This window comes from Pecten maximus, chromosome 16, assembly GCF_902652985.1.
Source record: "Pecten maximus chromosome 16, xPecMax1.1, whole genome shotgun sequence".
NCBI lineage: Eukaryota > Metazoa > Mollusca > Bivalvia > Pectinida > Pectinidae > Pecten > Pecten maximus.
Window position 1 is genome coordinate 14,758,776 of NC_047030.1, and position 27,590 is coordinate 14,786,365.

At 35.7% G+C, this 27,590-nt stretch overlaps 2 protein-coding genes across 7 annotated transcripts in view; one reads left to right on the forward strand and one right to left on the reverse strand.

Annotated features, from left to right (window-relative positions):
- The window catches only part of LOC117314783 (segment polarity protein dishevelled homolog DVL-3-like), a 62,552-nt gene extending 59,058 nt beyond the window's left edge, over positions 1-3,494 (reverse strand). For 2 of the 6 annotated variants that reach the window (XM_033868883.1, XM_033868882.1), the window contains exons 1-2: positions 2,824-3,492; positions 1,044-1,113 (exon numbers count right to left, since the gene is read on the reverse strand). In XM_033868883.1, coding sequence (XP_033724774.1) covers positions 1,044-1,113; positions 2,824-2,984 — 231 coding nt within the window. In that variant the 5' untranslated portion in view covers positions 2,985-3,492. Of the gene's footprint in view, positions 1-1,043; positions 1,114-2,823 lie in introns of all 6 variants that reach the window. The other 4 variants (XM_033868887.1, XM_033868885.1, XM_033868884.1 and 1 more) reach the window with 3 other exon arrangements.
- Positions 3,495-3,663: 169 nt separating this feature from the next.
- LOC117345312 (E3 ubiquitin-protein ligase MIB2-like) lies at positions 3,664-26,497 on the forward strand. Its single transcript, XM_033908380.1, has 18 exons — positions 3,664-3,817; positions 7,706-7,931; positions 8,841-9,012; positions 9,667-9,782; positions 10,298-10,492; positions 11,018-11,157; positions 11,685-11,795; positions 12,153-12,257; positions 12,501-12,678; positions 13,331-13,464; positions 14,459-14,607; positions 14,897-15,056; positions 19,266-19,420; positions 20,114-20,240; positions 20,648-20,857; positions 22,042-22,217; positions 24,942-25,123; positions 25,407-26,497. Exons 2-18 carry the CDS (start codon positions 7,709-7,711, stop codon positions 25,640-25,642), a joined length of 2,769 nt encoding a protein of 922 aa, XP_033764271.1. The 5' UTR covers positions 3,664-3,817; positions 7,706-7,708; the 3' UTR covers positions 25,643-26,497.
- Positions 26,498-27,590: the final 1,093 nt, after the last annotated feature.

The window sequence follows — 27,590 nt, forward strand, 5'->3', positions numbered from 1 at the left end:
ATATATTTAGTTATATATATATTGTAGATTGTAATGTTGTATGGTAATACCGTATAAAATAGAATTTCATCATTCTGTGAATACTGATATTGTAATGTCAAATTTTTTATGCTGGGCATCCAGTAGACCCTTGAGAGTAATTCTGACTCGGGCATCCAGTAGACCCTCCAGAGAGTAATTCTGACTTCGGGCATCCAATAGACCCTTGGGAGTCATTCTGACTCCTAAAAATCATAAATGAGATCCACTATTGGGACTGAAGGGACATACATGTCTATTTGACTTACCAAAATTTTACATTTAATTATTACCAGGAAAAATAATTTTACATTTAATTATTATCGGGAAAAATATTTCCAAATACTGAATTCAGTATTGATACTGAATACTTCCCTTTGTATATGTTTAAACTAAAATAAACTTTTCTCTACCAACAGGGGCAGTTGACCCTTGACTTTTAGCAATTTCAGAAGTCAAATCACCTTTTCTCAGAAATATGAAGGGTCAAAACAGACATGCTCCTTTCAAGTCAAGAGTCTTGGAATGTCAAAAACATACTCTCAAGGGTCTACTGGATGCCCTGGAAATCCTAACGATGAACCATAATTACCACCATGAGCAGGCAGTCATTTACTGTAGTTTAGATCACATTTAGAATATATATAACAGTAAACTTCAGCCGTTGTGTTCACAGAATCAACCACAAACATGGAATACCTTTAAATTGGAAAGAGATTCGATCATATGAAAAACACTGAAATGATCAAGATGTGAGGAGTTTTTTTTCACTTAGATCTCCTACAAGGTGGCAACACGTCCAGTATGGCAACACACACACATACTGGGTATATATATAAATTTATAATGAAACAACAAATTTACTGTTATATATATATATGCAGCACATTGCGAGACATGTAACATAACAACCAGTACTGGATCTTTTCAGGTAGGGGTACATACACCATTGCAAATTTTGTTACACACCAATATGCGTCTTTAGGACAGGAGATTGAAACTTAAATTTGAAGTAAAATACATACCCATGACACTACTCGCCCATTAAAACATGGTAACCGTGTCTCATCATCAATTATTTCTTCTTTAACAACACTGCAAAATAAAACAAATGTTCATTAGAAGTTATGGTGGTTGTTGGTAGATAGTGTAAACAAAATATACGATTTTTAATTTTTTTTTTTTTTTGGGGGGGGGGGGGGGGGGATTTAATATCAACTTTAGTTGATAATGTACAGTAATAGTTAACACCAAACATATATTTAATAATCTGGGTCAACACTTATTTTGACTGATTTTTGGTCAGTACACAAAGAACATGATGGATTGGTGACATACATATTACTGTCACCACAAAACAAACAATTGATGCAATTGTCTCATTGAATCTAACAAATAATAATTAAAACATCACCGATGGCCCAGACCCTTATTAGTCATGGTGAAATTACTAGACATTGTACAGCAAGTGATCAACCATGCATGTGACCATCAGTTTCCTAGTCATGATCGGGACTCTTAATTAAAACAAAATCCCATGTGATCAAACACATGAGTGTCTGTTTCCCAGTCAGGACTCTTAATGAGTTAAAATAATAATTCCTTCAAGTGAGAAATGTGAAAATATTAATCTAAGATAATCATTTCTATGTCATCTCACAACAATTTCAAGTGTCATGATAGAGATAAAATAAAAATAATGTATACATGTAATATCATATTCAATGTCTTCAAATATTACAAGTGTGCTAGAAGCCATTTTTTGTAGAATCAATAAATATACACATTATATATGACATGAAGGGCCACCTAAATATACACCAAATATAACTGGGAGACAAGCTATATGCAAAACCTGCTGTCTCTATTTTAGATGGCAGAATCTTGATAAAATGTGTCATGTTCTAATAATAATATCAACAGTTGTCCACAACATGTTTTGATTTCAAGCTATTATTAGAAGGTTCTCATTTCCTTGTTCAAATGACCCAATATCTGGATAACTAATAATTTGAATATTAGCAAATTACTAGCCAATTCCATAAAATATAACCTGTCTGCAGGCTGTGACCAATGGATGGTGCATTAGGGTCAGAGACTTCATATCTTAGATCTATCTCTGGCATCAGGATAGGTAAATGCATGAAGAGTCCTGATTAAGAAAATTAAACTGCCAAAGAAATCTGTCATTTTATCGAATTTTTCTAATCCTCTGACTTCATAACAGTTTTCCATCTTTTAACATCAATTTAAATTAAGTCTTCTCTTGAGTGTCAAATCACCCCATCCTTCCATGTGTTCTTCAAATGGATAATAAATTGTACACACCAGTGTTCTTTAATGTTATAAATGTATATAATCAGGAGATTGGTATAGCTATACCTCCCACACTATTTATATAACATTGTCTACCACATTTTCATCTGTCACTAAAAACATTGCAAATGCACAGATGTAATAGCTTCGTCGCGTATTGACTCATTGTTGGGGTACGTTATAATCCGTGTAAAAATAAAAAATAACACTTCTACTTTCTTGTTAACCATGTTCTGGTATCAAACAAATGACATCAGGCTCATCCGTGGAGATATTCCACTTTTCTATCCTGTATCATAGGTTTCAAATGACCTTGCACTTGAATCTGCCGACGATGTCTACTTCTGCAGCATGAACAAAGGGTGCTAATGCACAATCGACACCGTTAATGTCGTCAAACTACAGCCGTATAAAGTATCATTCCAAGTTTCAGAATATTTAAATACCAAAATGTGCTTATTATGTCGGATGTCTCGCTTTATCACTTACCCGAAGTCGTCATCCACAGACTTGAAAAAGAATTTATAATTTGGACGGTTCAAAGCATTCTTGAAATCACCCAAAGTGACACGATCGGCGGGTATCGGTAATTTTATCAAATATGGAGTATCCTCATCATCGATGTAGTAAATAATTTTAGTCTCCTCCATCCCGAAGGAAGGAGATATCCACGGAAAATCCCACAATGATGATCAGTTATCTTCTGCAAGATGGCGTCCAAATATTTTCAGTGCTCCAAGACTGATGTCAGACTGAGGCTCAGACGGGAGAAAAATATCTCAATTCCAACAACATATCGCGCTTGATAATTTTCTTCACAATAATCGATTTTTGGGTAAATTTTACTTATAAAATGATTTTTCATTTATATATTTTGCGCAAAAATGGTTTATGACAGCCAATCATGTGTTGAAGAGATTTCAATGTTGTGACGGAAAGTCCTGCTGACAAAGTGAAAGGCAGGTGCTTGTTAGGCCTATTTCGGATGACTAATCGCTATGCAAAATGTATTAAATCATCATATATCGTATATCTCCAAATCTATTGCAGGTTTATAAAACCGTTTGCGATGGAAAAGAATTTTTCGCAAAAAATATAAGTGGACGAAATGCCACTCCATCAACTGTTGTAATAAACAGGGTGACAACCGACAGAATGGAACAGCGATAAACAATCCTCTCAAGTTGCTCCGTTCCTACATAGAAATATCAGGTCAAGGAAAAAGAGTTTACGCAACGTTTGCTTTAGAAATGCAATATCTTCAACTATATTAATATATTTATAAATTCAAATAACACTTACAATTAATTGGTTTGTTTACATTTTTTATTAGCAAATTGAATCAATGATTTCTCTCAGTGCGAGAATAACCAGTCTACTTCCGGTTGGAATATTGAGATTTTATTTTGGTGAAAGTATTTCTGTCCTATTTTGAGAAATACGGCATCTTTGACGAGGGAGTGGCGCTGTTGTAACCTCACAGGTATATGATGTATCCTGATGATTCATTATTGATTATTTGAAATCCTCCAAGAACGATTAAACACAGATTATTGCAACATTGGTTTGACCTTATGGAAGGGGTTTCTTGTTCTGTCATTTCTGGTCGAACATTTTTGTCTAGTTTTCCTGAATGTTGTTTCTGTGAATGAAGTTGACTTTGCTGCGAACACAGATTGGACAATTTGTCGTTAATGTCAAATGCTGTTTGGATTTTTTTCTGATCATTATTTTGTCAGAAATAGTTAAATGATCATTTTCATTTTGGGCGAAATCGATACATAATTTAGATAGTATGCCTACTGCAACTCACAGTTCACGTTTTCTGGAATGTTTAACATACTTTCTAATATATTGCAATTATATTAAATTGAAAAAAATATTATCGAAAATAGATTAACGGACATTTAAAGCAAAATCTGTAGTCACTATGAACAAGACATTATAATAAATATTAAGCATTACTTGATTTGAATGTTAGATCATTCAGGAACAAAATTGATGCCATTTCTTCTCAATTCTCTGAATATTATATACTTTAATTTGCTTCACAGAAATTGAATTGAACCCTGAAATCACTAACACTGATATGAAGTTGACTCTTAGCCAAACATTTATAGACAAGATAGACAAATACATTATGGTGGTCGTATATATATAAAAAATTAAATAGAAGAACAAATATGGGTTACTCATAGAAATGACTTTTTTTGGAAACAGAAAATATAGAAATTGTCATGCTCGAACCTTACACTTCTGATAAGAAATGCAATCTCCGCTATCTTTACAGTCTTCCAAACTCAACAGCTGAATCCTGGACAAAACATTTAGGCCTAGAATATAAATGAAAATCTAACAAATATTAGTCTCAATAAAAGCGTTTTTAAACAGATCCATTGCCATAACTTCTACTTTTATTAAGATGTTGGAAACAAATATTATCATATAGACTTATGTGTTTGTAATATGCTTTGTGAAAATCAGTCTGGATTTCAACCTAGAGACTCAACAGTAAATCAGCTTGTTTATATTCTGAATGCAACTAGTTCTAACCGAGAGAAAAAGGAAGAAAAATGCCTTATGCTTTGTTTTCTGGGACACAGTTAGGGAATTTGATATGATATGACATTTAATTCGTTTGGATAAGCTTTAAAATATGGTGTAAAAAGAAAACTATTTAAGTGGTTTATCTGACAGAACAAATTAAAGAGTAATAATTCATGATTTTCAGTCTAGCACATGAATGCAGGTGTGCCTCTAGGATCTGTTCTTAAGACGTTTCTTATTTTTACTATTTTCTTTAAAAGATAACATAACAGATATTGTTACTTCAAATATTAAATCATTTGCAGATGGCCATGGTTCTTATTTTAGATAATGATGAAGACTTTAATGCACCTGCTGATATCCTTCTCTTTAGTAATTATCTAGTTAATGATACAGCAAGACTATCACAGACATTTAGGATTAACATTAAGTACATGGTCTGACTACACTTCCTTATTTACAAATGATATCTTATTGAATGTATATATGCAAATTTTATCAATTTAAGATATCAAATATAATTGTTAATGTGAGAGAGTACATATTTTGTTTGTTTTTGTTGTTTCTTTATAGATATTAAGTAACTTCCATCATTTTGTCCTAGCTACTACACAACACTTTTGATACATATATACTGGAAATCTGTAGGAAAGGACTTATACAGTGGACCCGCGATAATCCGGACGCCGATAGTCCGGAAAACTCACAGTCCGGACGGAAATGCATGGGAACAGATTTCCGTAACGTTATTTGTATCCACCAGTCCGGAAATTCGGATTCCGATTCCGGAAGCCCATTTTGGGAACGGAACGTACTTTTCATTAGTAAATTTCCCTCAATAATCCGGACGATTTTTTCACCACGAGGAGAAAAAAATGTCGGGGCAAGTCACCCGTGTCGACAGCTGTACAGACTATCGCTTGACACTGTGCGTAGTCATAGCGACCGCTGCCAGTTCATAGCCCCGGGTGTTTACCTGTGTTCCAATGTGTAGCTTTTGTTTTTATAACGGTACATTGCTTTTTCTCTACGACCTAAATGTTACAGAATTTATGCACAAACATACAGTACGTGATACGATAATTAATCAATCTCAAATACATGTAATAAATTTATGATCGGTAATTAACATCATTAACACTTGTATTGGGTAAACACGGATATCGGCTTTGTAACACCGTTACGTGAAACGACGACTCATTGAAAGATGCATGTTATTAATTACATACACCTTTACGTATTAAGCAGTGATCACAAGAACTGGGTTGATTACACACAAATTAGTCAATAGTCGTCTGATACTTAACTAAGCGTCACATTGTTAAGTGAATACGGGTTTAATAATTATCGGACATCTTGGGTAGTTCTCGCTGGTGTCGCATACTTTTAAATAGATAGCTTGGGATTTCTTGTACGTAAAAATCATAAAAAAAACATGGACTGACGGTAAGTTGTAAAATCCGGGTATTTTATTTAAGGTATATTTAACGTTTGTAATTTCTACTTGTTTGTGAACCTCCGGGACGTGACACATGTGTGTTGTTTGTAGGTCACATACATAATGTATGCCCGCTATAAATAAAACAACTTTCACTTTACATGTTCTTTTAAAAACATAGTTTATTTTTTTACTTTCTACAAAACAAAACAAGAATCATATCAGAAACATAAGTATATTTATTGTTAAAAAGTCTGACAATTAGATGTGTTTATGAAACGTCCCGGATTGTATATAATCAAGGGAGATAACTCTTACACGACAATTTTTTTTGACCTGGTACACAAAATTCGGCAGTCCGGAAAACTCGTAATCCGGACGGTTAGGACTGGGAACGAAGGTGTTCGGATTATCGAGGGTCCACTGTAAAGGCTTAGCCTGTTGTCTTATTACTTTGGTAATTAATACATAATTACTGTAATTGTTTCTATGTTATACTATTTGTACTAATTATAACCTTGTTGTGTTACCAATGAAATATTTTGAAATTGAAATCCTGTTGTAGATGTACATGTATTTAATTAAAGATAAGATGATCATGAGTATGTTTATTATGGCATATCAGGGATAACTCTGGAGGGGGCCATGGGGCCATTTGCCCCATATTTTCCAAAATGGTCCACCAAAACTCACAAATTTCTTCCATTTTCTATGTTTTGGCCCATAGGATTTCTGAAATCTTGTCAAAATGGCCCATGATTTTTGGGTCCAGGGTGAACCGTGCATATAAAAGTTATGATATTGTCAAGCAATAAGTAAGTATGGAAAACTTATTTATAAAGGTAGAGTCAGGGTCATTTCACACTAGGATCTGTTCATCAGTGTGATTTCATAAATTGAGAAAACCTTTCAGTATATTTATATATACAAGGTTTATCTTAACACAAACAGTATATATATGTAACAATGCGTATGAGTGCCGTTGCAATGTTTCAAGACTTACTGCAGGTTTCTTTGTCAAGCTTTGTTTTTGTTGGGTCATATATACCTGTACTTGTTTTATTTTTAAAACTGAAATGAAGTCCTCATTGAATTTAAGAAACAAAACTCAAAATTCAGGAATCCTTTTATTATTGGGGAGTTTTCTATAAAAAAAAAAAACCCACAAAAACACTGTATATGAGCCTTAATTTCATTATGATGTAAAGTACAGAGTGCTCATGCTGGGTTATATTGTATGATTAATATCTAAAATTTAGCTGCAATTTGTTGTAGAAATAGTCCATTCAAATTCTAAAAAAATAGCTGGTTCAAAGTCAAGGAATATCAGACTGTTTTTGCCTGCAACAGAATTTTAATTTATTGATGTTTAATTTTCTGTCATAGGCTATGGAAGTGGGGTTACGAGCTGTTCGTGGCCCAGACTGGAAATGGGGTAACCAAGACGATGGAGAGGGTCATGTAGGTACAGTGGTGGAGATCGGAAAGCCAAGCAGTTCCACTTCTCCTGATAAAACAGTTGTAGTTCAATGGGACTCTGGAGCTCGGACCAATTATCGAGTGGGTTATCAGGGTGCCTATGACCTCCGAGTATTGGACAATGCACCAACAGGTTTGTAAATTTCCTAACATTAAATTAAATATATTAATTACTAGATCTAGATCATACTCTAAATGTCATATTCTACAGGGTTTCCAGTAGACCTTTGACAATAAGCAATTTCAGAAGTCAAATCACATGTCTGAAGGGTTAAAATTGATTTTATGTGTCAGTGACATTTCCTTGCAAACACCATATATAGTCCAAACTAATTCTGTGGAATCAAAAATTAATCTAGCCAATGTTTCATTAACCTTCTTTAACTGAAGGAAATTTCTTTACCAAAAAATTTCCATTGGAAAGCATTATTGGATTCAAGGAAGAAATCTTAGCTTAGCAACTTTCCTTAAGTTCTAAATCTGTAAGGCATTCCTATGGGAAAATTGAGTTCCTAGTTTCCTTAAGTTAAGGAATATTGATGAAATTGGGGTTAGAAGGGTCAGTTGACAGTCCTGCTACTCTGCATACCAATGTCCAGGAAGTTTTTAATCAGAGCTTACTTTTGCTTGCTTTAATGGGCTGAGGTGGGGGCGGGATTATCATCAGAGTGAATATGTATATTAGTATGAAGCATCTCATGTATAGTTTAGTACTAGTGTGAAGGTAAACTTATCTTGTTACATGGAAAGGTTTTGAACTGGATTTCAATTCAGTTATCTGTAAAATTCTTGTAACATTTACTGAGAAAAGTTATGTTTCAGAAGTAAACCAATTCTCCTGTAACTGACTGTAAAAATTAAGTCCCTGAATTAAATAGTTTCTCCTGTAACTGACCATAAAAATTAAGTTTTTGAAAATAATAATTTCTCCTGTAACTGACTGTAAATGTTAAGTAACTGAATCAAATAGTTTCTCTTGTAACTGACTGTATCTTTCTTTTCGTTTACAAGATGTTAACATTTATTAAATGTAATATTTTAGGTGTGAAACACCCGAACATTATTTGTGATGGCTGTAAGAAGCAGGGGATCCAGGGAATGAGATGGAAGTGCACTAAGTGTCACGACTATGATCTCTGTACTGAGTGTTATATGTCTGACAAACATGACCTGAGCCATGCCTTTCTCAGATTTGAGACATCACCTTCTAAAGGGTATGTATAGTTGGTTGTGATTTTACATTATTGCATTGGTGCTAGGGTAGGGACTCGGGAATTATACTTAGCATTACTTGTGAAAGCATCGCTGCAACCTCTGGATACTCAAGGACGAGTTCTGGTAGGGAAGTATGTAACATTGGTAAAATACTAGACGCAATATACCTTTCAGCTAGAGAGATCTTCTCTTAAGCTCAATCTGTTGACCGTAAGTCTAGTAAGCCAGAGGTCTTGGGTTCGATCCCTAGCGTATACATTGATTGATTGATCAGTCACTCTGTTGTATTGTTGTAATGTAAGGGTCATATGCTTGATATCCAGACAGTAAACACGGAGAATTTTCTCAAGTATGACAGAGATTGCATTCGAAAGGATAAACTGAATCTATTAATCAAATTTAATAATTCTATATGAAAAAATTAGGCAAATGGTATATCAGTTAATTTCAAGAACAATTTTGATATATTTAATATATGTCTGATGGACGTGAGTACAAGGTTCTATTGATCACATAGTCATAGTATTATTAATCACAGTTATTTCCTAATTATCTAATTCTTTAATTAATCCATAATTAAGTATATGTGTGTATATATTATAAAAGCATTAAGATGCACATTCTGTATACATGAATGGTTTATGTATTTTTAGGGTGAAGATGCCAAAAAGGAAGGATAGTGTGAACAGTAATAAAATCCAGTCGTGGGGAATCTTCCCTGGAGCTAGGGTTTTACGAGGTCCAGACTGGGACTGGGCCAACCAGGATGGTAAGCTAAACCAGAGTCAGAGTGTAGAAGGCCAGCACAATAATACTATACAAATATCAAGAAATAGTGGTGTAATGGGGGTCCACTGATTAAATTATAGCACAGGATTCTCCTTGTTTGTCAATCTTTTCATCACACTTTTGGGTGGGTTTTACTTTTAGCTCCATTTATCCATTGATATTGGTTTTAGAACACTGTTTCTCAGATCATTAATTGTAAGCTGTAAAATTGATTGAAGAATGTTTGCAAAAAAAAACCTACTAAAACCACCATGATATTTCATATTCTTACCTTACCCTAGATTCATCAATATTCTTTGAAGAAATTTTCCACAGAAAAACTTTACATAATTCAAAGAAAATTCCTTAACTTATATAATTACTTTATTTCAGAAATCTTTAAATCCAATTAAGCTTTCCTATGGATTTTTTTTCAGTGAAGAAATTTCAAAATAAGGTATGTTGATGAACCCCTGGGCCTGATCTTAAGTATGAAATAAATTCTTATCTTTACAGGTGGGGAAGGAAAGATTGGCAAGGTGACAGATGTACGAGGATGGGACTCGGAATCTGGGCGAAGTGTAGCCCACGTCACATGGACATCTGGATCAACCAATGTCTACCGTGTAGGACACAAGGGCAAGGTTGACCTGAAATATATCAGTGCTGCCAACGGACAATCTTACTACAAGGAACACCTTCCTGTTCTGGGTAGGTGTGGATGTCCTTAATGTTTTATTGGTGGTTTTATTCTTATTGATTATTACGATGTCTTTCTTTGCTTGTATACTTATGTATGTTTGTAAATGCAAGTCCATGTAAATGTTAGGAAAGTTTTAAGAAATATTTTTGTAGTTGCAATTGTGTATTGTAATGAAGTAAAAGAGAACATGTTGAAAAATAAATAAATGTTAAAACAATTTGCTTTGTATTATTCACTTGAAATAAATAAAACTCATTTCATTTAGCAAAACTTTGGTGAACAGTTTTCATAAATCTTTCAAAAAATTGAAGTTACTTTGAGATAGATGTTTTCACATTAGCAATTATTTTATCAGTGTTCAAGAAAAAAAGGATGCAATCATTTTTCAATTAAGGTCACAATTTTTAAAATGCTGATGTCCCTATTGTGAGGTCTTGGTTGAGTACTTATGTTATAAATTGCCTGCATAAAATGTTGCTGAATTATGTTGTATGTAACATTCAATGTTTATCAATTACTCCATTACACTGCAGGTGAGTTCCCTGATATTGTGACTACAGGAGGTGTGCAGTGTCAGTTCAAGGTCGGGGACAAGGTCAAGGTTGATCTTGAAGCAGATATCCTGAAAGCTATGCAGGAAGGTCATGGTGGCTGGAACCCACGTATGGCAGAGGTACGAGTACAGTGGAAAGGCATAGATTCCAAAACTAGGACTGACCATAGCCCAAATTATAACATAGATGGTACTCTGATATCTGTCTGTCCTTCTGTCCATCTTTCAATCTTTCCATCCTTCTGCACTGAAGCTTATCTTGGGCTCTGTCTACTACACTACTTGTCCCTAGAATTTCGTTCTTAAAACATGAGTGAGGTGAGGTGAGGTGATGTGTCATGTGTCAAATGTAGGTCAATCTGAACTACATTTTAACATTTGCCCTACTTCACCTAAGTGAGTGTCATTCTGACCTATATTCTGACCTTTAACCTACATTCGATGATTAACAAGTACTATACAATGATTGACAAGTACTATGATTTGTCAATTTGTTTGTTTTATTTTCAGTAATATAACAGAAATAATTAGTTTTTACACCAGTGTGTTTAAAGGATCAATTTGAATTAAAGAACTTTTTTATATGAATTGTTACTAATTTTGTGTAAGGCTTCAAAAAGAAATAGTATCATTTGATTTGTTTTCAGTATATTGGCAAGGTTGGTTCAGTTCATCGAATCACAGATCGTGGCGACGTGAGAGTTCAGTATGAAGGTTGTAGTAACCGATGGACGTTCCATGCAGGAGCCTTGACCAAGGTAAAGCAAAACTATGAAGATACACTTTTCAATTGTTCATAGTATTCATCAGAAGGTTAATTTTTGTGGAGGATTAAATTCCCTTTTCTATGACAATAACACAGTTTCTGTGTAAAGAGACATTTTCAATATCCTTATAAAAAGAACTTTGAGTAAAGGAAGAGGAAATAGTCCAGTGATATGATATACAGGCACAGTCAGCTGGATGGAAGAGTGTATGGGGGTGGTTATTCCACATTCCTAAATTACATGATTCATCAAAGACTGAAAACTTGAATTAACTACTAACCTCTATCAGCAACATAACCTAATGCTAAGACAGCATAGTTTAATGATTGTGAACTTATATTTTTCCAGGTGCATCTGTTTGCATTAAATGACATTGTTAAGATATCCCAGGACATCCACATTGTCAAGGAACTACAAAAAGGTCATGGGGAATGGTCAGAAAATATGAGACCGGTCAGTAAATTCACTATAAACCTTAACTACATTTTGATACCACATTGATCATAGTGAATTCGTTTGTTGCCAATATTTTAATTTGTAGCCTTTTACAGCTTCTGCCTTATCTCTGTTATACAGGTTTTATTTGGCTTGGTGCTATTTTCTCCAATTTATGAAAAAAATGATGAGTTAATGAAAATAGTTATTGTCTCCGTTTTAGTAGATAAAATAAGGAAATTGTCTCCTCCCTTGTTGTAGGCCCTAGGGAAGACGGGTCGTGTGCTGAAGGTCTATCCGGATGGTGACCTCCGAGTGTCCGTGTCTGCTGGTCAGACATGGACTTTGAACCCTGCCTCTTGTACTCTGGCCCAGCATTCACACTCAAATGTCAACAACACCAATGGGGCTGCGCCTGAACGTGAGGAGGCTACAGGGGGTAAGTATAGGTCAAAGGTCATATATATATGGCAGTTAATTAAATACTTAGTCACAGTTGACAGATTGTTTAGTTGATTGAGCATTTCCTTATTCAGGAGTAGATGATGGATTTAGCCTTACAGTTTTGAATTTTAAAGTCAAGACAAACATATTTCTGGGTGATATAGGTCAGAGGTCACTGGGTTGAGGTTATAGAGGTCATTGTCACTGGTGTTATTTATAAACATCAGAGTCATTATTACTTATAAGCTTTGGTATATAAAAAAAGTAACGTATCTGGAGTCCATAGACAGAAAAGCTTGTTTCATACTCTGTTAACATGTGACTTAGTGTGACCCACATCATAGGTCAACAACTATTTTCTTAATAAGTTACACAACCTTTGTAATACTCAAGGTAAAATTAATGAATGAAGACTACAACAATTGTGAAACCAGTTGTAACAACTTATATTAATCACACTTGTTGGTCCAGATAGAAGCATGCAAGGGATCTTATTGTAGGAGGAAACTGAAGCACCTGGGGAAAACCCATGTGGTTGGGCAAGTGACCCCATATCTTTTCATATCCGATCAAGGAATCGAACCCTGGCTTTCCGGGAAAAGGGCATCACAACAACCCAGTTTCAGTATTAAACATTCATTTTACAGTGAGTTTGACATCCCTGTTGGAACAGCTGATGGAGATAAAATCCTTGGACTCTGGACCAGAGAGGCTTGTTAGGGAGGCTGCTCAAGGTCACACCGACATTGTGAAGGAAATTGTCAGTAAACATCCAGATAAGGTCAGTACACCATATATTCATCTTAATTCATCTGAATAAAAGTTTATAATCGATAAATTATTGACAAGTGTGCTTTCGATATCACTTTTGTAATATCAGGCTTCTGTTTGTATCATTATACCCCCACAACGAAGTTAGGGGGGTATACTGGAATCAGGTTGTCTGTCCGTCTGTCTGTAGACACGTTTTGTCCGGACAACTCCTCCTAAACTGATGGGCCGATTCCAATGAAACTTCACACACATATTAATGATCATGTGTAGATGTGCATGCCACTTAATTTTCCTCAAAAAGTATGGTAGCTATGGCAACTGGTCACTATAAACAGGTTTTCCGATAAGAACCATAACTTTAAGTTTGTCCGGACAACTCCTCCTAAACCGAAGGGCCGATTTCAATGAAACTTCACACAAATATAGAGGACCATGTGTAGATGTGCATGCCACTTTCTTTTTCTCAAAATTATGGTTGCTATGGCAACTGGTCACTATATTACTGGGCTATCTTAGTTAGCCTCTAATTAAGAGTTCCAATTCACCATTGAGTCGTGCAGATTGCGGGGGTATTAGTCAGCCATTCTGGCGACAGTTCTAGTTTTCATTGAATTTTAGTAATTTCAAAAGTTAAAAATCTGAAAAGTCTAAACAAATGTCAGAAATCTGGTAGACATGTCCCTTTAAATCCAAGATTCAAATCTCATTATGTGGAGTCAACTGAAAGCCCTGGAATGACACTATTTATTAAACATAATATTCTGAAGACATCATGAAATTAGCATATCAATTTTGATTTTATTAGGTATATAATGAAATAATAATTGCATACGCAGACAATATCATTATATGATGTAATATATAATATATTTAAAAGATATTACCATTTACATATGTTAATAAAGGTTTTAACCAAAAGTCATGAGAGAAAATTAAATTCTACCACCATAGTTTTGTGGTCTGTAGTGAGGTTACTATTTAGTGTTTACCATTACATGTAGGTGGATATGAAGAGTTCAGGTAAGACTGCACTACAGGTAGCCAGTCATCAGGGACATACAGAGATAGTACAGATCCTACTCCATGCTGGGGCAAACCTGGAGCTCCAGGACGAAGACGGGGACTCGGCTCTCCACTACTCAGCATTTGGGTCAGTACTTATACCTGATTACATGTACATACAGAATTTCTATTTAAGTTTTGTCTCATGATCAGTTGCAATTATTTATGATTTCATTGTTGTTATTTCAGTCCATTGTATAGGATTTCTTTAGATGCTGTACTGAAAATTATCTTAACTTGACTCAACTTAATTAGCTCAATCATGAATTAGTAAAATTCTTTCAGCATGAAAAGTACTACAATAGGATTACTGCTGAAATATGTACATTCGAGTATTAAGTCTCATCTCAAAGTATACTTCATATCTGTTTTATCAGGAACCAAGCTGAAGTGATGCGTTTACTACTGAGACAGAACGTCCATATAAACTCCCTCAACAATGGTGGCTGTAGTACTCTCCATGTGGCCGTCAACAAACAGCATGTCGACTGTGTCAAGATCCTTCTGGCACATGATCAGTGCAATGTCAATATACAGGTATTTCTTCCTCTTACTGAGGGCTAAAATTACATTATAGGATGATACAGCCATAATATAGTGAGGTTTTCATAGAGGAATCAGAACAAAAACAAAGAAACAACTGTAACAGGAGAGGAGAAAATGTAGCGGCCAGACCGGGGTTCGAACCCGGGACCTCCAAACACTAGCCGGATGCTCTACCAATTGAGCTACCTGGTCACCAATGATCGACCCAGTCCACACCCGTGATCACTGTCAAGAGCCATTCTATATGAAGACTTGTCAAACTAAACAATGCCTGTAATTGTAACAGGAGCATGTCGGGGCCCAGTTTGCGTACATCAAACCGCACCCGACTGCCCTTGTGGACCATCAACCCAGGTTTGATGGGTAACTTGTATCTGTCGTATAGGGAGAGAACAAACACCTTGAACTACAATTAACCATTTATTAATGATGACATAAACATTAACAACATGAAATTACATAGAAACACACAACAGCATAGGCCTAGCTATATCTAACATCCTAACCTAAAACCAACCCCCATACCTGTACGACCTAACTAAACCCAACTTCCCGACTAATGCTACCCACCCAAGACCCTATATACCCTAACGCTACATGATTACTGGTGAGGAAGATGTGACAGCACACAGGAAACTAATCCATCAGACTGCCCAGTATATGATACACTACCCTGAATTTATCCCACATTTAACAATACAAAACTATAAGGACCAATCATAACAGTGGATTCACAGGGCACACAGGCACGACAGACACTGACAAAAAGCAAGCAACTACGAACAATGCACGACAAAAACATTGACCAGAGACAGAACACATGAACAGAAGACAACAAAGGTCAAGGTGACACAGGTACACATAGTACAGACACAACATATAGACATGACATATAGTTATCGTTAAGCTTAACCCTGTCAGCTTAACCTGTCGGTACATAACATCCCCCGCTACACACCTCCTTTCTTTGAAAAAGTTAGCCCGGTTTTTAGCTCACCTGGACCGAAGGTCCGGTGAGCTTATGTCATGGCGCAGCGTCCGTCGTCCGTCCGTCAACATTTGCTTCGAATCACTACTAGTCAAAAAGGCCTTATTGGATTTTGACCAAATTTGGCCAGAAACATCCTTGGCAGAAGGGGAACAGATTTTGCATAAATGGCGATTCTGACTCCCGAGGGGCCAAAGGGGCGGGGCCCAATAGGGGAAATAGAGGTAATTCCTTTAAATCGCTACTAGTTATTAAGTTATGAATGGATTTGAACCCAATTTGGTTAGAAACATCCTTTGGGGAAGGGGAACAGATTTTCCATAAATGGTGATTCTGACCCCAAGGGGGCAAAAGGGGCGGGGCCCAATAGCGGAAATAGAGGTAATTCCTTTAAATCGTTACTTGTCATAAAGTTATGAATGGATTTGAACCCAATTTGGCCAGAAACATTCTTAGCAGAAAGTGAACAGATTTTGCATAAATGGTGATTCTGTCTCCCGAGGGGCCAAAGGGGCGGGGCCCAATAGGGGAAATAGAGGTAATTCCTTTAAATCGCTACTAGTCATAAAGTTATGAATGGATTTGAACCGAATTTGGCCAGAAACATCCTTGGCAGAAGGGGAACAGATTTTGCATAAATGGCGATTCTGACTCCCGAGGGGCCAAAGGGGCGGGGCCCAATAGGGGAAATAGAGGTAATTCCTTTAAATCGCTACTAGTTATTAAGTTATGAATGGATCTGAACCCAATTTGGTTAGAAACATCCTTTGGGGAAGGGGAACAGATTTTGCATAAATGGTGATTCTGACCCCAAGGGGACAAAAGGGGCGGGGCCCAATAGCGGAAATAGAGGTAATTCCTTTAAATCGCTACTTGTCATAAAGTTATGAATGGATTTGAACCCAATTTGGCCAGAAACATCCTTAGCAGAAAGGGAACAGATTTTGCATAAATGGTGATTCCGACTCCCGAGGGGCCAAAGGGGCGGGGTCCAATAGGGGAAATAGAGGTAATTCCTTTAAATCGCTACTAGTCATAAAGTTATGAATGGATTTGAACCCAATTTGGTCAGAAACATCCTTGGGGAAGGGGAACAGATTTTGCATAAATGGTGACTCTGACCCCAAAGGGGACAAATGGGCGGGGCCCAATAGGGGAAATAGAGGTAATTCCTTTAAATCGCTACTGGTCATAAAGTTATAAATGCATGTTCTAAAAACAATTCTTGAGGTCTTTCAGGCCTTAGAGTGTCTGGACTTCATTAATCTTTAAAGCAGTTCGGAATCCCACACTATAACCATATATAGCATTGTTAGAGATTTACAAATAAAACAAATTGAATATGAACATTATTTTGACATTTGGTCTAATCCATCCAGGTGAGCGATACAGGCCCCATGGGCCTCTTGTTATGAAGTTAAAACAAAGTTAAATACATATAAAATATAATTGAGAGTTAAAAACAAACAAATGATATCAGTATGGCACACACTCATTTATAAAGTCTAAAATACTGAAATAGAAATGAAAGTGAAAACACCCGAACGAATTGTACTTCCAGAATGTCTAGGGTAATATTGAACTTTTAGCATAGTTCAGTTACACATCCCAGGTCTTCCTTTATCAGATCGTAGTGATCAAAGACATCGGTGTTGATTACTGATTCCTCCCCGCTTACTCGTCCATGGTCACGTTGGTAGCAATAGGCCGTCCATCTCCACCTTTTTTTTTTATTTGGACCGGAACTCCTCCTCCCTACTCGCCTACTCCCATGGCGACTTATCCTCCTATATGTACAAATTGACTGCTATCTACACTTTGGTTGATCTGAGAGAGACCAAAGATCCACCTGCAGGAATGTATACACTTTGTTAGCCCCTTCACCCAATCAATGTTTCCGATAGCTTCGTTTGCCCCTCCATTGACACATACAGCTCCTACACCAGTACTTGACCAGTTCAATAATTAGACACCTACAATATGACATACCCCCTTAAACTTCCCATTTCTACTTATAAGTCATTATAAGATATGGCAATATTGTAATAATTTTAGGAACCATTACTAAAGGCTATTAAAAAAACTGTTATGAGATAATTATATTGGATATAATACCGAGTGCCGTTTCCGGACATCCCTGTTGGGCTCATTTCTCTCACATTTGTGGTTTCCGACTCTCCCTTTCGTGCCATGCCATGTCATAGCCCCGGGTGTTTACCTGTGTTACAATGTAGCTCTGTTTTTATAACGGTACATTGCTTTTCTTTACGATCGACCTAAATGCTTCAGTATTAAAGGGTTTTATAGTGTAGACTGGTCTTGCTTTTATCAACTTGACGTACAATATCTATTATAGTTATTTTACATAGTGCTATTTCGTAGTTAGCAATAATTAATTCACTAACATACAGTATGTGATACGATACTTAATCAATCACAAATGCATGTAATAAATTTATTATCGGTAATTAACATCACTAACAATTGTATTGGGTAAACCAGAGACCTATATACTAGTAGTATAGGTCTCTGGGTAAACAAGGATATCGGCTTGTAACACCGTTACGTGTAATGACGACTCATTGAAAGATGCATGTTATTAATTACACACATGGTACATTTACCGGGTCTTTCATTTCAGGTTCATAATTTACGTAAAAAAACGTACATTGTACATAGTGGGTCTTTCATTTCAGGTATTTAACGTATGTAATTTCTACTCGTTTGTGAACCTCTGGGACGTAACCCATGTGTGTTGTTTGTAGGTCACATATGTCCGCTATAAATAAAACAACTTTCACTTCACATGTTCTTTTAAAAACATTGTTTATTTTTTAGTTTCTACAAAATAAAAGAAAACAAGAATCATATCAAGAACATAAGTATATTTATTTTTTAAAAAGACTGACAATTAGACGTGTTTATGAAACGTCATTAAAACGTCCCGTATTGTATAGAGTCAAGGGAGATAACTCTTACACAACAATTTTTTTTGACCTGGTAGACGAAATTCGGTAGTCCGGAAAACTCGTAATCCGGACGGTTTGGGCTGGGAACGAAGGTGTTCGGATTATCGAGGGTCCACTGTATATAACAAATGAGATAGTGATGAATCTTTAAAACAAGTCTTTAAACGGTTGTACTATTGATTCCAGCAAAAAATTCAGACTTATCTCAATGATTTTAACCATGAACTATTTGTGTATATGCAGGACTCATATGAAGACACTGCCCTACATGACGCTATTGGCAAAGAGAATCGCGAGATCATAGAATTGCTGGTGAATGTAAATGTCATTGACTTCACACTGCGGAACAAACGAGGATTCAACGTACTACACCACGCTGCCCTGAAGGGGAACAATTTGTAAGAACAATGATATTAGGATTATTGTTTATAATGTGGTTTCAATTTCTGTGTTATTGATATCAAATACATCTGGCATTTAAAATGATCTCATCAGATACGCATACTCATCTTTCAATAGAAAAAAATTGTCAAATCGGATGTGGCTCTTATGGCACTCCGCCGTTCTGATATGTCAAATTTCACTGCCTTATTGTGGAGATGGCCTGTTGATCTGACCTCATCAGGATTTTAGGTTACTGTAAATATTTCATGGGGCTATACTTAATGGCTGTGGATATGGTGAAATTATATAGTATAAAGCACCACAGTGGACATTGGAGCCTCCACAGCCATCAGGGCAGAGATAGGAAATATAACATGTTTTACAAATATATTCTACTCCAATACAAAATTAGAAACTCATGTGAACATGTTACATACAGTTTCCTGAAATATCACAAATGAATAATTTTGCCATTGTTCCTTATTATCAGTGTGAAAGTGATTCAAGCCTTCTGGGCTTCTTGTTTCTATATGTACAGATAAGTAAGTATATGTTTATGATAATTAACTACTTAATATTTGTATGTGATTACAAACTTTGTATAGTCTTGGTTTTTAAATTTTTATAGATTTTCTTAAACAGAAATAGGAGAAAGTCTCAAAATCTTTCCACATTATTGAAATATGATGAACTGATTTACATTACAGTGCAACAGAGAAGATTCTTGCTAAATGTCGACAAATCGTAGATATAAAGAAAGACGATGGATTTTCTGCCCTCCATCTTGCTGCTCTTAATGGACATAAGGAAGTTACAAATACGCTAATAACACAGGTGAGTGGCAGCTGAGATAGGTATTTTAATTAGGTTTTGTTTCATACCAGATTTCATGAAATGAATCTTAGATGTTGTTATTTTTGCAAGCCTTGCTAAGCAAGATTTGAACTTTGAGACAAGCTTCATTAAATCTCGTAGGAAATGGAAACTTAATTAAGATCATTTTGATGACATAACTCAAAAAACTTGCATTTTGGAGGGTTTTAAAGTCTTAACACCTGAAACTTAAGTTTCAATTATCTAAATATTAGATATTACAGGGCAGCGGCTATAAAGTGGTTTTTTTTTTATGTTTTACATTTGTAGAATAAGGCATGCATAAGTATACTACATCAGATTTTAAGTATGTATGAATCATTTTTTTCATTCACACATTGAATGTGATGTGGATGTATGTTTTACAGGGTCATGCTGACATAGAGAATCGTAACAACCGTCAGCAGACTCCGCTACTACTGGCCGTATCCCAGGGCCACACCTCGATCATTGAGCTACTGGTGGTGTGTGGCGCGGATGTTAACGTAATGGATGAGGATGGTGATACTTGCCTCCATCTCGCCCTAATGAGACAGACCGTTGCCACAGAAAAGGAGAATAGTCCGATGCTGGATGCTGTGAGTTATCAAACCTTTAACAGAGAATTTCAATTAGTATATTTGTCAATTTAAGAAAAATTAAAATTTGCGATCAGTAGGAAATTTATATTTATATATATTATTTAAGCTTGCCGGAACAAGTCCAGGGTAGCTGTTGCTATACGGATGGTGTCATCGTCAACAACTGTAGAAACTAGATGAAAGTTTTTATAAAGCAGTGTTGTGTCAATACTAATGAGGAGTTTGACATGTGTGTTCCTTGTCCCATGGCCTTACCATTGGTACTACATTTGGTGACTTGCTGACCTTTACTGTGACAATTGACCTACTATTGATACATTTTAACCTTGGCCACTTTATGTTGAGTACAAGATAGGGTTTTCATGTTTGACATGTTTTCCTTGTGACAGGACCTTTTCATTGGTACTACATTTACTGACCTGTTGACTTTGACAGTGATCTTTGACCTACTTTCAAATAAGGATGGGATTATTTAAAAGCTAGTTGTGAAGTGAAAACAGTCTTTGTTTTCATGCTTACTTTGTTAAAAGGTATGGTTCTTGGAAATATTTTATGAAATTTCTTGAATGGATTTTGAGGTCCATGAAAAACACTTTTTTTCCAGAGTTTGTCATTTCTGAATCAAAGGTTTCAAATTAGAATTGCAAGAAAACATGTGAATAACCTGTATTATGATGATACAGATTGAACGATAACTAAGCTTAATGAGCTGGAATCAACGTGGGAATGTTGTGTTGTCAATTGTGTCATTGTTGCGGATGCTCTTTATGATCGATCACCTTGTCGGTATGAGATTCTGATGTTATCACACATTAGTATATTATCGGTGAAATCTGGGGGGGGGGTGAGCTATATGTTTCCTGTCTGTCCATCCTTTATGTATGTATATTATGTTCATCAGCTCACTGTGACTAATGAACGCTGTGTTGTGATAGGTCTGTCGGCACAGACAGTGATCATTATGTTATTATAATTATTATAATTTTAATTCAGAATTCATTTTTTTCAGTAATAATATCATAGGATATTATGGTACATCAATTTGGGTCTTAAATGATAGTTTGTTGTTGCCAAAATGTTGTTCTCAGTTTTGTTACTTTCAAACTTTAATATTATTTCTAATTCTAAGATATCAACTTTGCCTTTAGTCTGTGTAATGACAAATATATCTTTTTTATTAGATTCGTGTCCAGCTTGGTATGACAGAGGATGATGAACATATGGGACCTGCCATTGCTTGTTACCTCGCTCAACAAGGAGCTAAACTCACCCAGAAAAATCACCAGGGCAAGACTCCAATGGATGTCATCAGCGACCAACGCACTGAGGAGCTTATTAAGCAATTTGCCACTTCAAAGTAAATTTTCTGCCTCTATAGAATACTTATTAGCATAGGTGGTACCCATTAGTCTTTGTTACAGTCAAGGTCGCTGTTACTAAAGATAAATTTGTTTGTTCGTTTAATGGGTTTATGGCCCCGTGAACAGCCAGCATCATTTTAAGGAGGGATTTCCTTGTAGTAGTCAGTGACTATCTCACTGAACAACATACAGGAGGTTCATTGCATGCCATCCAGAGCAATAAGAGTAAAGTGTGTCACCTATGACAGCACTCACTTCCCGAGATATGCAAACCAACACGGGTGGGGGCGTTGGACCAATAAAGATAGAACTGAGTCTGTAACTTCAAAATTACACCATATAAGGCTCATTCAAATGATGATACACAGTGAAATGCAGATACACAATAGAAGTTGAAAAGTGACTAAGGCTCTATAGGAGTTGAAAAGTGACTAAGACTCTATAGGAGTTGAAAAGTGACTAAGGCTCTATAGGAGTTGAAAAGTGACTAAGACTCTATAGGAGTTGAAAAGTGACTAAGACTCTATAGGAGTTGAAAAGTGACTAAGACTCTATAGGAGTTGAAAAGTGACTAAGGCTCTTTAGGAGTTGAAAAGTGACTAAGGCTCTATATGCGTTGAAAAGTGACTAAGACTCTATAGGAGTTGAAAAGTGACTAAGACTCTATAGGAGTTGAAAAGTGACTAAGACTTTATAGGAGTTGAAAAGTGACTAAGGCTCTATAGGAGTTGAAAAGTGACTTAGCCTCTATAGGAGTTGAAAAGTGACTAAGGCCCTATAGGAGTTGAAAAGTGACTAAGACTCTATCGGAGTTGAAAAGTGACTAAGACTCTATAGGAGTTAAAAAGTGACTAAGACTCTATAGGAGTTGAAAAGTGACTAAGGCTCTATAGGAGTTGAAAAGTGACTAAGACTCTGTAGGAGTTGAAAAGTGACTAAGGCTCTATAGGAGTTGAAAAGTGACTAAGGCTCTATAGGAGTTGAAAAGTGACTAAGACTCTATAGGAGTTGAAAAGTGACTTAGCCTCTATAGGAGTTGAAAAGTGACTAAGGCCCTATAGGAGTTGAAAAGTGACTAAGACTCTATAGGAGTTGAAAAGTGACTAAGACTCTATAGGAGTTAAAAAGTGACTAAGACTCTATAGGAGTTGAAAAGTGACTAAGGCTCTATAGGAGTTGAAAAGTGACTAAGACTCTATAGAAGTTGAAAAGTGACTAAGGCTCTATAGGAGTTGAAAAGTGACTAAGACTCTATAGGAGTTGAAAAGTGACTAAGACTCTATCGGAGTTGAAAAGTGACTAAGACTCTATAGGAGTTGAAAAGTGACTATTAAAGGTGCTATAGGAGTTGAAAAGTGACTAAAGCTCTTTAGGAGTTTAAAAAATTCCTATTGTTTTTCTAGTCTGAGCTTTTTTACCATCCTTCACCATTCCTACTTCATTCCTAGTCTGAGTGTCTCCTTCTTTTACTGATATTCTCTTGATTATTTTCTGATTAGAACTCCCCATCCTATAATATATTAGTCCCCTATAGGTTTTCTCCCTGTCCATCCAGGGGCCACGGTGGCCGAGTGGTTAAGGTGTCCCGACACTTTATTACTAGCCCTCCACCACTGGGTTGCGAGTTCAAAACCTACATGGGGCAGTTGTCAGGTACTGACCGTAGGCCGGTGGTTTTTCTCCGGGTACTCCGGCTTTCCTCCACCTCCAAAACCTGGCACGTTCTTAAATGAGCCTGGCTGTTAATAGGACGTTAAAAAAAAAAACCCAAAATAAACCAAAAAACCCTGTCCATCTGCCTGTCAGTCTGTCCACTCAGTTTTCTGCTCTTTTCTCAGCCATGCTTCAAGGTATGTTGTTTAATGCAGTCCAACAGCCAGACTCTATGTCATTTTCTAACAGTACTACTTAATACTTTCATTTTCTAACCATACTTCTTATACTTTCATTTTCTAACAGTACTACTTATACTTTCATTTTCTAACCCTACTACTTATACTTTCATTTTCTAACAGTACTACTTATACTTTCATTTTCTAACATTACTACTACTTATACTTTCATTTTCTAACATTACTACTTATACTTTCATTTTCTATCCGTACTACTAATACTTTCATTTTCTTTTCTATCTGTACTACTAATACTTTCATTTTCTAACAGTACTACTTATACTTTCATTTTCTAACAGTACTACTTAATACTTTCATTTTCTAACCATACTTCTTATACTTTCATTTTCTAACAGTACTACTTATACTTTCATTTTCTAACTCTACTACTTATACTTTCATTTTCTAACAGTACTACTTATACTTTCATTTTCTAACAGTACTACTTATACTTTCATTTTCTAACATTACTACTTATACTTTCATTTTCTATCTGTACTACTAATACTTTCATTTTCTAACAGTACTACTTATACTTTCATTTTCTAACAGTACTACTTATACTTTCATTTTCTATCCGTACTACTAATACTTTCATTTTCTAACAGTACTACTTATACTTTCATTTTCTAACAGTACTACATGTACTTATACTTTCATTTTCTAACAGTCCTACTTATACTTTCATTTTCTATCCGTACTACTAATACTTTCATTTTCTAACAGTACTACTTATACTTTCATTTTCTAACAGTACTACTTATACTTTCATTTTCTAACCGTACTTCTTATACTTTCATTTTCTAACAGTACTACTTATACTTTCAGTGCCTCTGGTACCAGATCAGAGATACAACAGCCCGGTGATATTGAATGTGTGGTGTGCTCGGAGCAAATTGCTTGCATCAAGTTTCTGCCCTGTGAGCACGTGATCACATGTCAGGAATGCAGTGTGAAACCAAAGCGCTGTCTGACATGTAAAGTCGTCATTGAGGCGAAGGTCTCAAAAGGTAACTTTGTGGTGTTTCTATTTGTTATAAATAAGGCATAAACTTATGACGGGTCCCTGTAAATAAATTTATAGAAAGTGCAAAGCAATTCTTTGATTGTTTTACTAGCATTGTAACTGCCTGTGAGCACAGAAATTAACTATGGAAATGCTGCACATTTTATAAGTAATTGTATCATACGACATACATTCATGATTTTTTTTGTCTAAACTTTAAACTGAAATTTATAAACAAGGATAAAACAGGCAAATTGAATCTATTTAAAATTTGTGTATAATTTCAGATGGAGCAAAACTACAGATACACAGTAATTCACGGCAGACAGATTCTGACTCTAATTTACTACAGCGCCGCCTACAGGAGATGGAGGAAAACATCTTGTGTACTATTTGTATAGAACGACGACGAGACATGGTCTTCCTGTGTGGCCACAGTGTCTGCAACAAGTGTGGGGAGGCACTCAAAATCTGCCACATGTGTCGCAAACCAATCACCAAAAAAATTACTATCTACAGTTAGACATGTCACTTATGTTAGAAATGAACTATGAAAATCAATCTTTTTCAGTTAAAGCCACAATATATAAAACTTTCACCGAGAGTAATTCAAGAAAAATGATATTACATGAGTTAGAAAATTTAATTTTGGCAATACACTATACAAAATTAACCAAACACTTTCTGGGGCAAGAATTTTTTTACTGCCATATATTGTTGTGTATTACTCTAATAAGGGGTGTAAATTACTCTATAAGGGTGTAAATTACTCTATAATGGGTGTAAATTACTCTAAGGGGTGTAAATTACTCTACAAGGGTGTAAATTACTCTATAAGGGGTGTAAATTACTCTAAGGGGTGTAAATTACTCTAAGGGGTGTAAATTACTCTACAAGGGTGTAAATTACTCTAAGGGGTGTAAATTACTCTAAGGGGTGTAAATTACTCTACAAGGGTGTAAATTACTCTAAGGGGTGTAAATTACTCTCTAAGGGGTGTAAATTACTCTACAAGGGTGTAAATTACTCTAAGGGGTGTAAATTACTCTACAAGGGGTGTAAATTACTCTCTAAGGGATGTAAATTACTCTACAAGGGTGTGAATTACTCTAAGGGGTGTAAATTACTCTCTAATGGGTGTAAATTACTCTCTAAGGGGTGTAAATTACTCTATAAGGGGTGTAAATTACTCTATAAGGGTGTAAATTACTCTAAGGGTGTAAATTACTCTACAAGGGGTGTAAATTACTCTACAAGGGTGTAAATTACTCTATTATAAGGGGTGTAAATTACTCTACAAGGGGTGTAAATTACTCTATAAGGATGTCAATTACTCTAGAAGGGGTGTAAATTACTCTACAAGGGGTGTAAATTACTCTATAAGGGTGTAAATTATAGAGTGTAAATTACTCTATAAGGGTGTAAATTACTCTATAAGGGGTGTAAATTACTCTATAAGGATGTCAATTACTCTATAAGGGGTGTCAATTACTCTAGAAGGGGTGTAAATTACTCTACAAGGGGTGTAAATTACTCTATAAGGGTGTAAATTACTCTATAAGGGGTGTAAATTACTCTAAGGGGTGTAAATTACTCTAATAAGGGGTGTAAATTACTCTACAAGGGGTGTAAATTACTCTACAAGGGGTGTAAATTACTCTATATGGGTGTAAATTACTCTATAAGAGTGTAAATTACTCTATAAGGGTGTCAATTACTCTATAAGGATGTCAATTACTCTATAAGGGGTGTAAATTACTCTAAGGGGTGTAAATTACTCTAATAAGGGGTGTAAATTACTCTACAAGGGGTGTAAATTACTCTACAAGGGTGTAAATTACTCTATAAGGGGTGTAAATTACTCTATAAGGGTGTAAATTACTCTATAAGGGGTGTCAATTACTCTAGAAGGGGTGTAAATTACTCTAGAAGGGGTGTAAATTACTCTACAAGGGGTGTAAATTACTCTATATGGGTGTAAATTACTCTATAAGAGTGTAAATTACTCTATAAGGGTGTCAATTACTCTATAAGGATGTCAATTACTCTATAAGGGGTTAAATTACTCTATAAGAGTGTAAATTACTCTACAAGGGGTGTAAATTACTCTACAAGGGGTGTAAATTACTCTATAAGAGTGTAAATTACTCTATAAGAGGTGTAAATTACTCTACAAGGGGTGTAAATTACTCTAAGGGTGTACATTACTCTACAAGGGGTGTAAATTACTCTACAAGGGTGTAAATTACTCTACAAGGGGTGTAAATTACTCTACAAGGGGTGTAAATTACTCTACTAGGGGTGTAAATTGCTCTATAAGGGGTGTAAATTGCTCTATAAGGGGTGTAAATTACTCTATAAGGGGTTAAATTACTCTATAAGAGTGTAAATTACTCTACAAGGGGTGTAAATTACTCTACAAGGGGTGTAAATTACTCTATAAGAGTGTAAATTACTCTATAAGAGGTGTA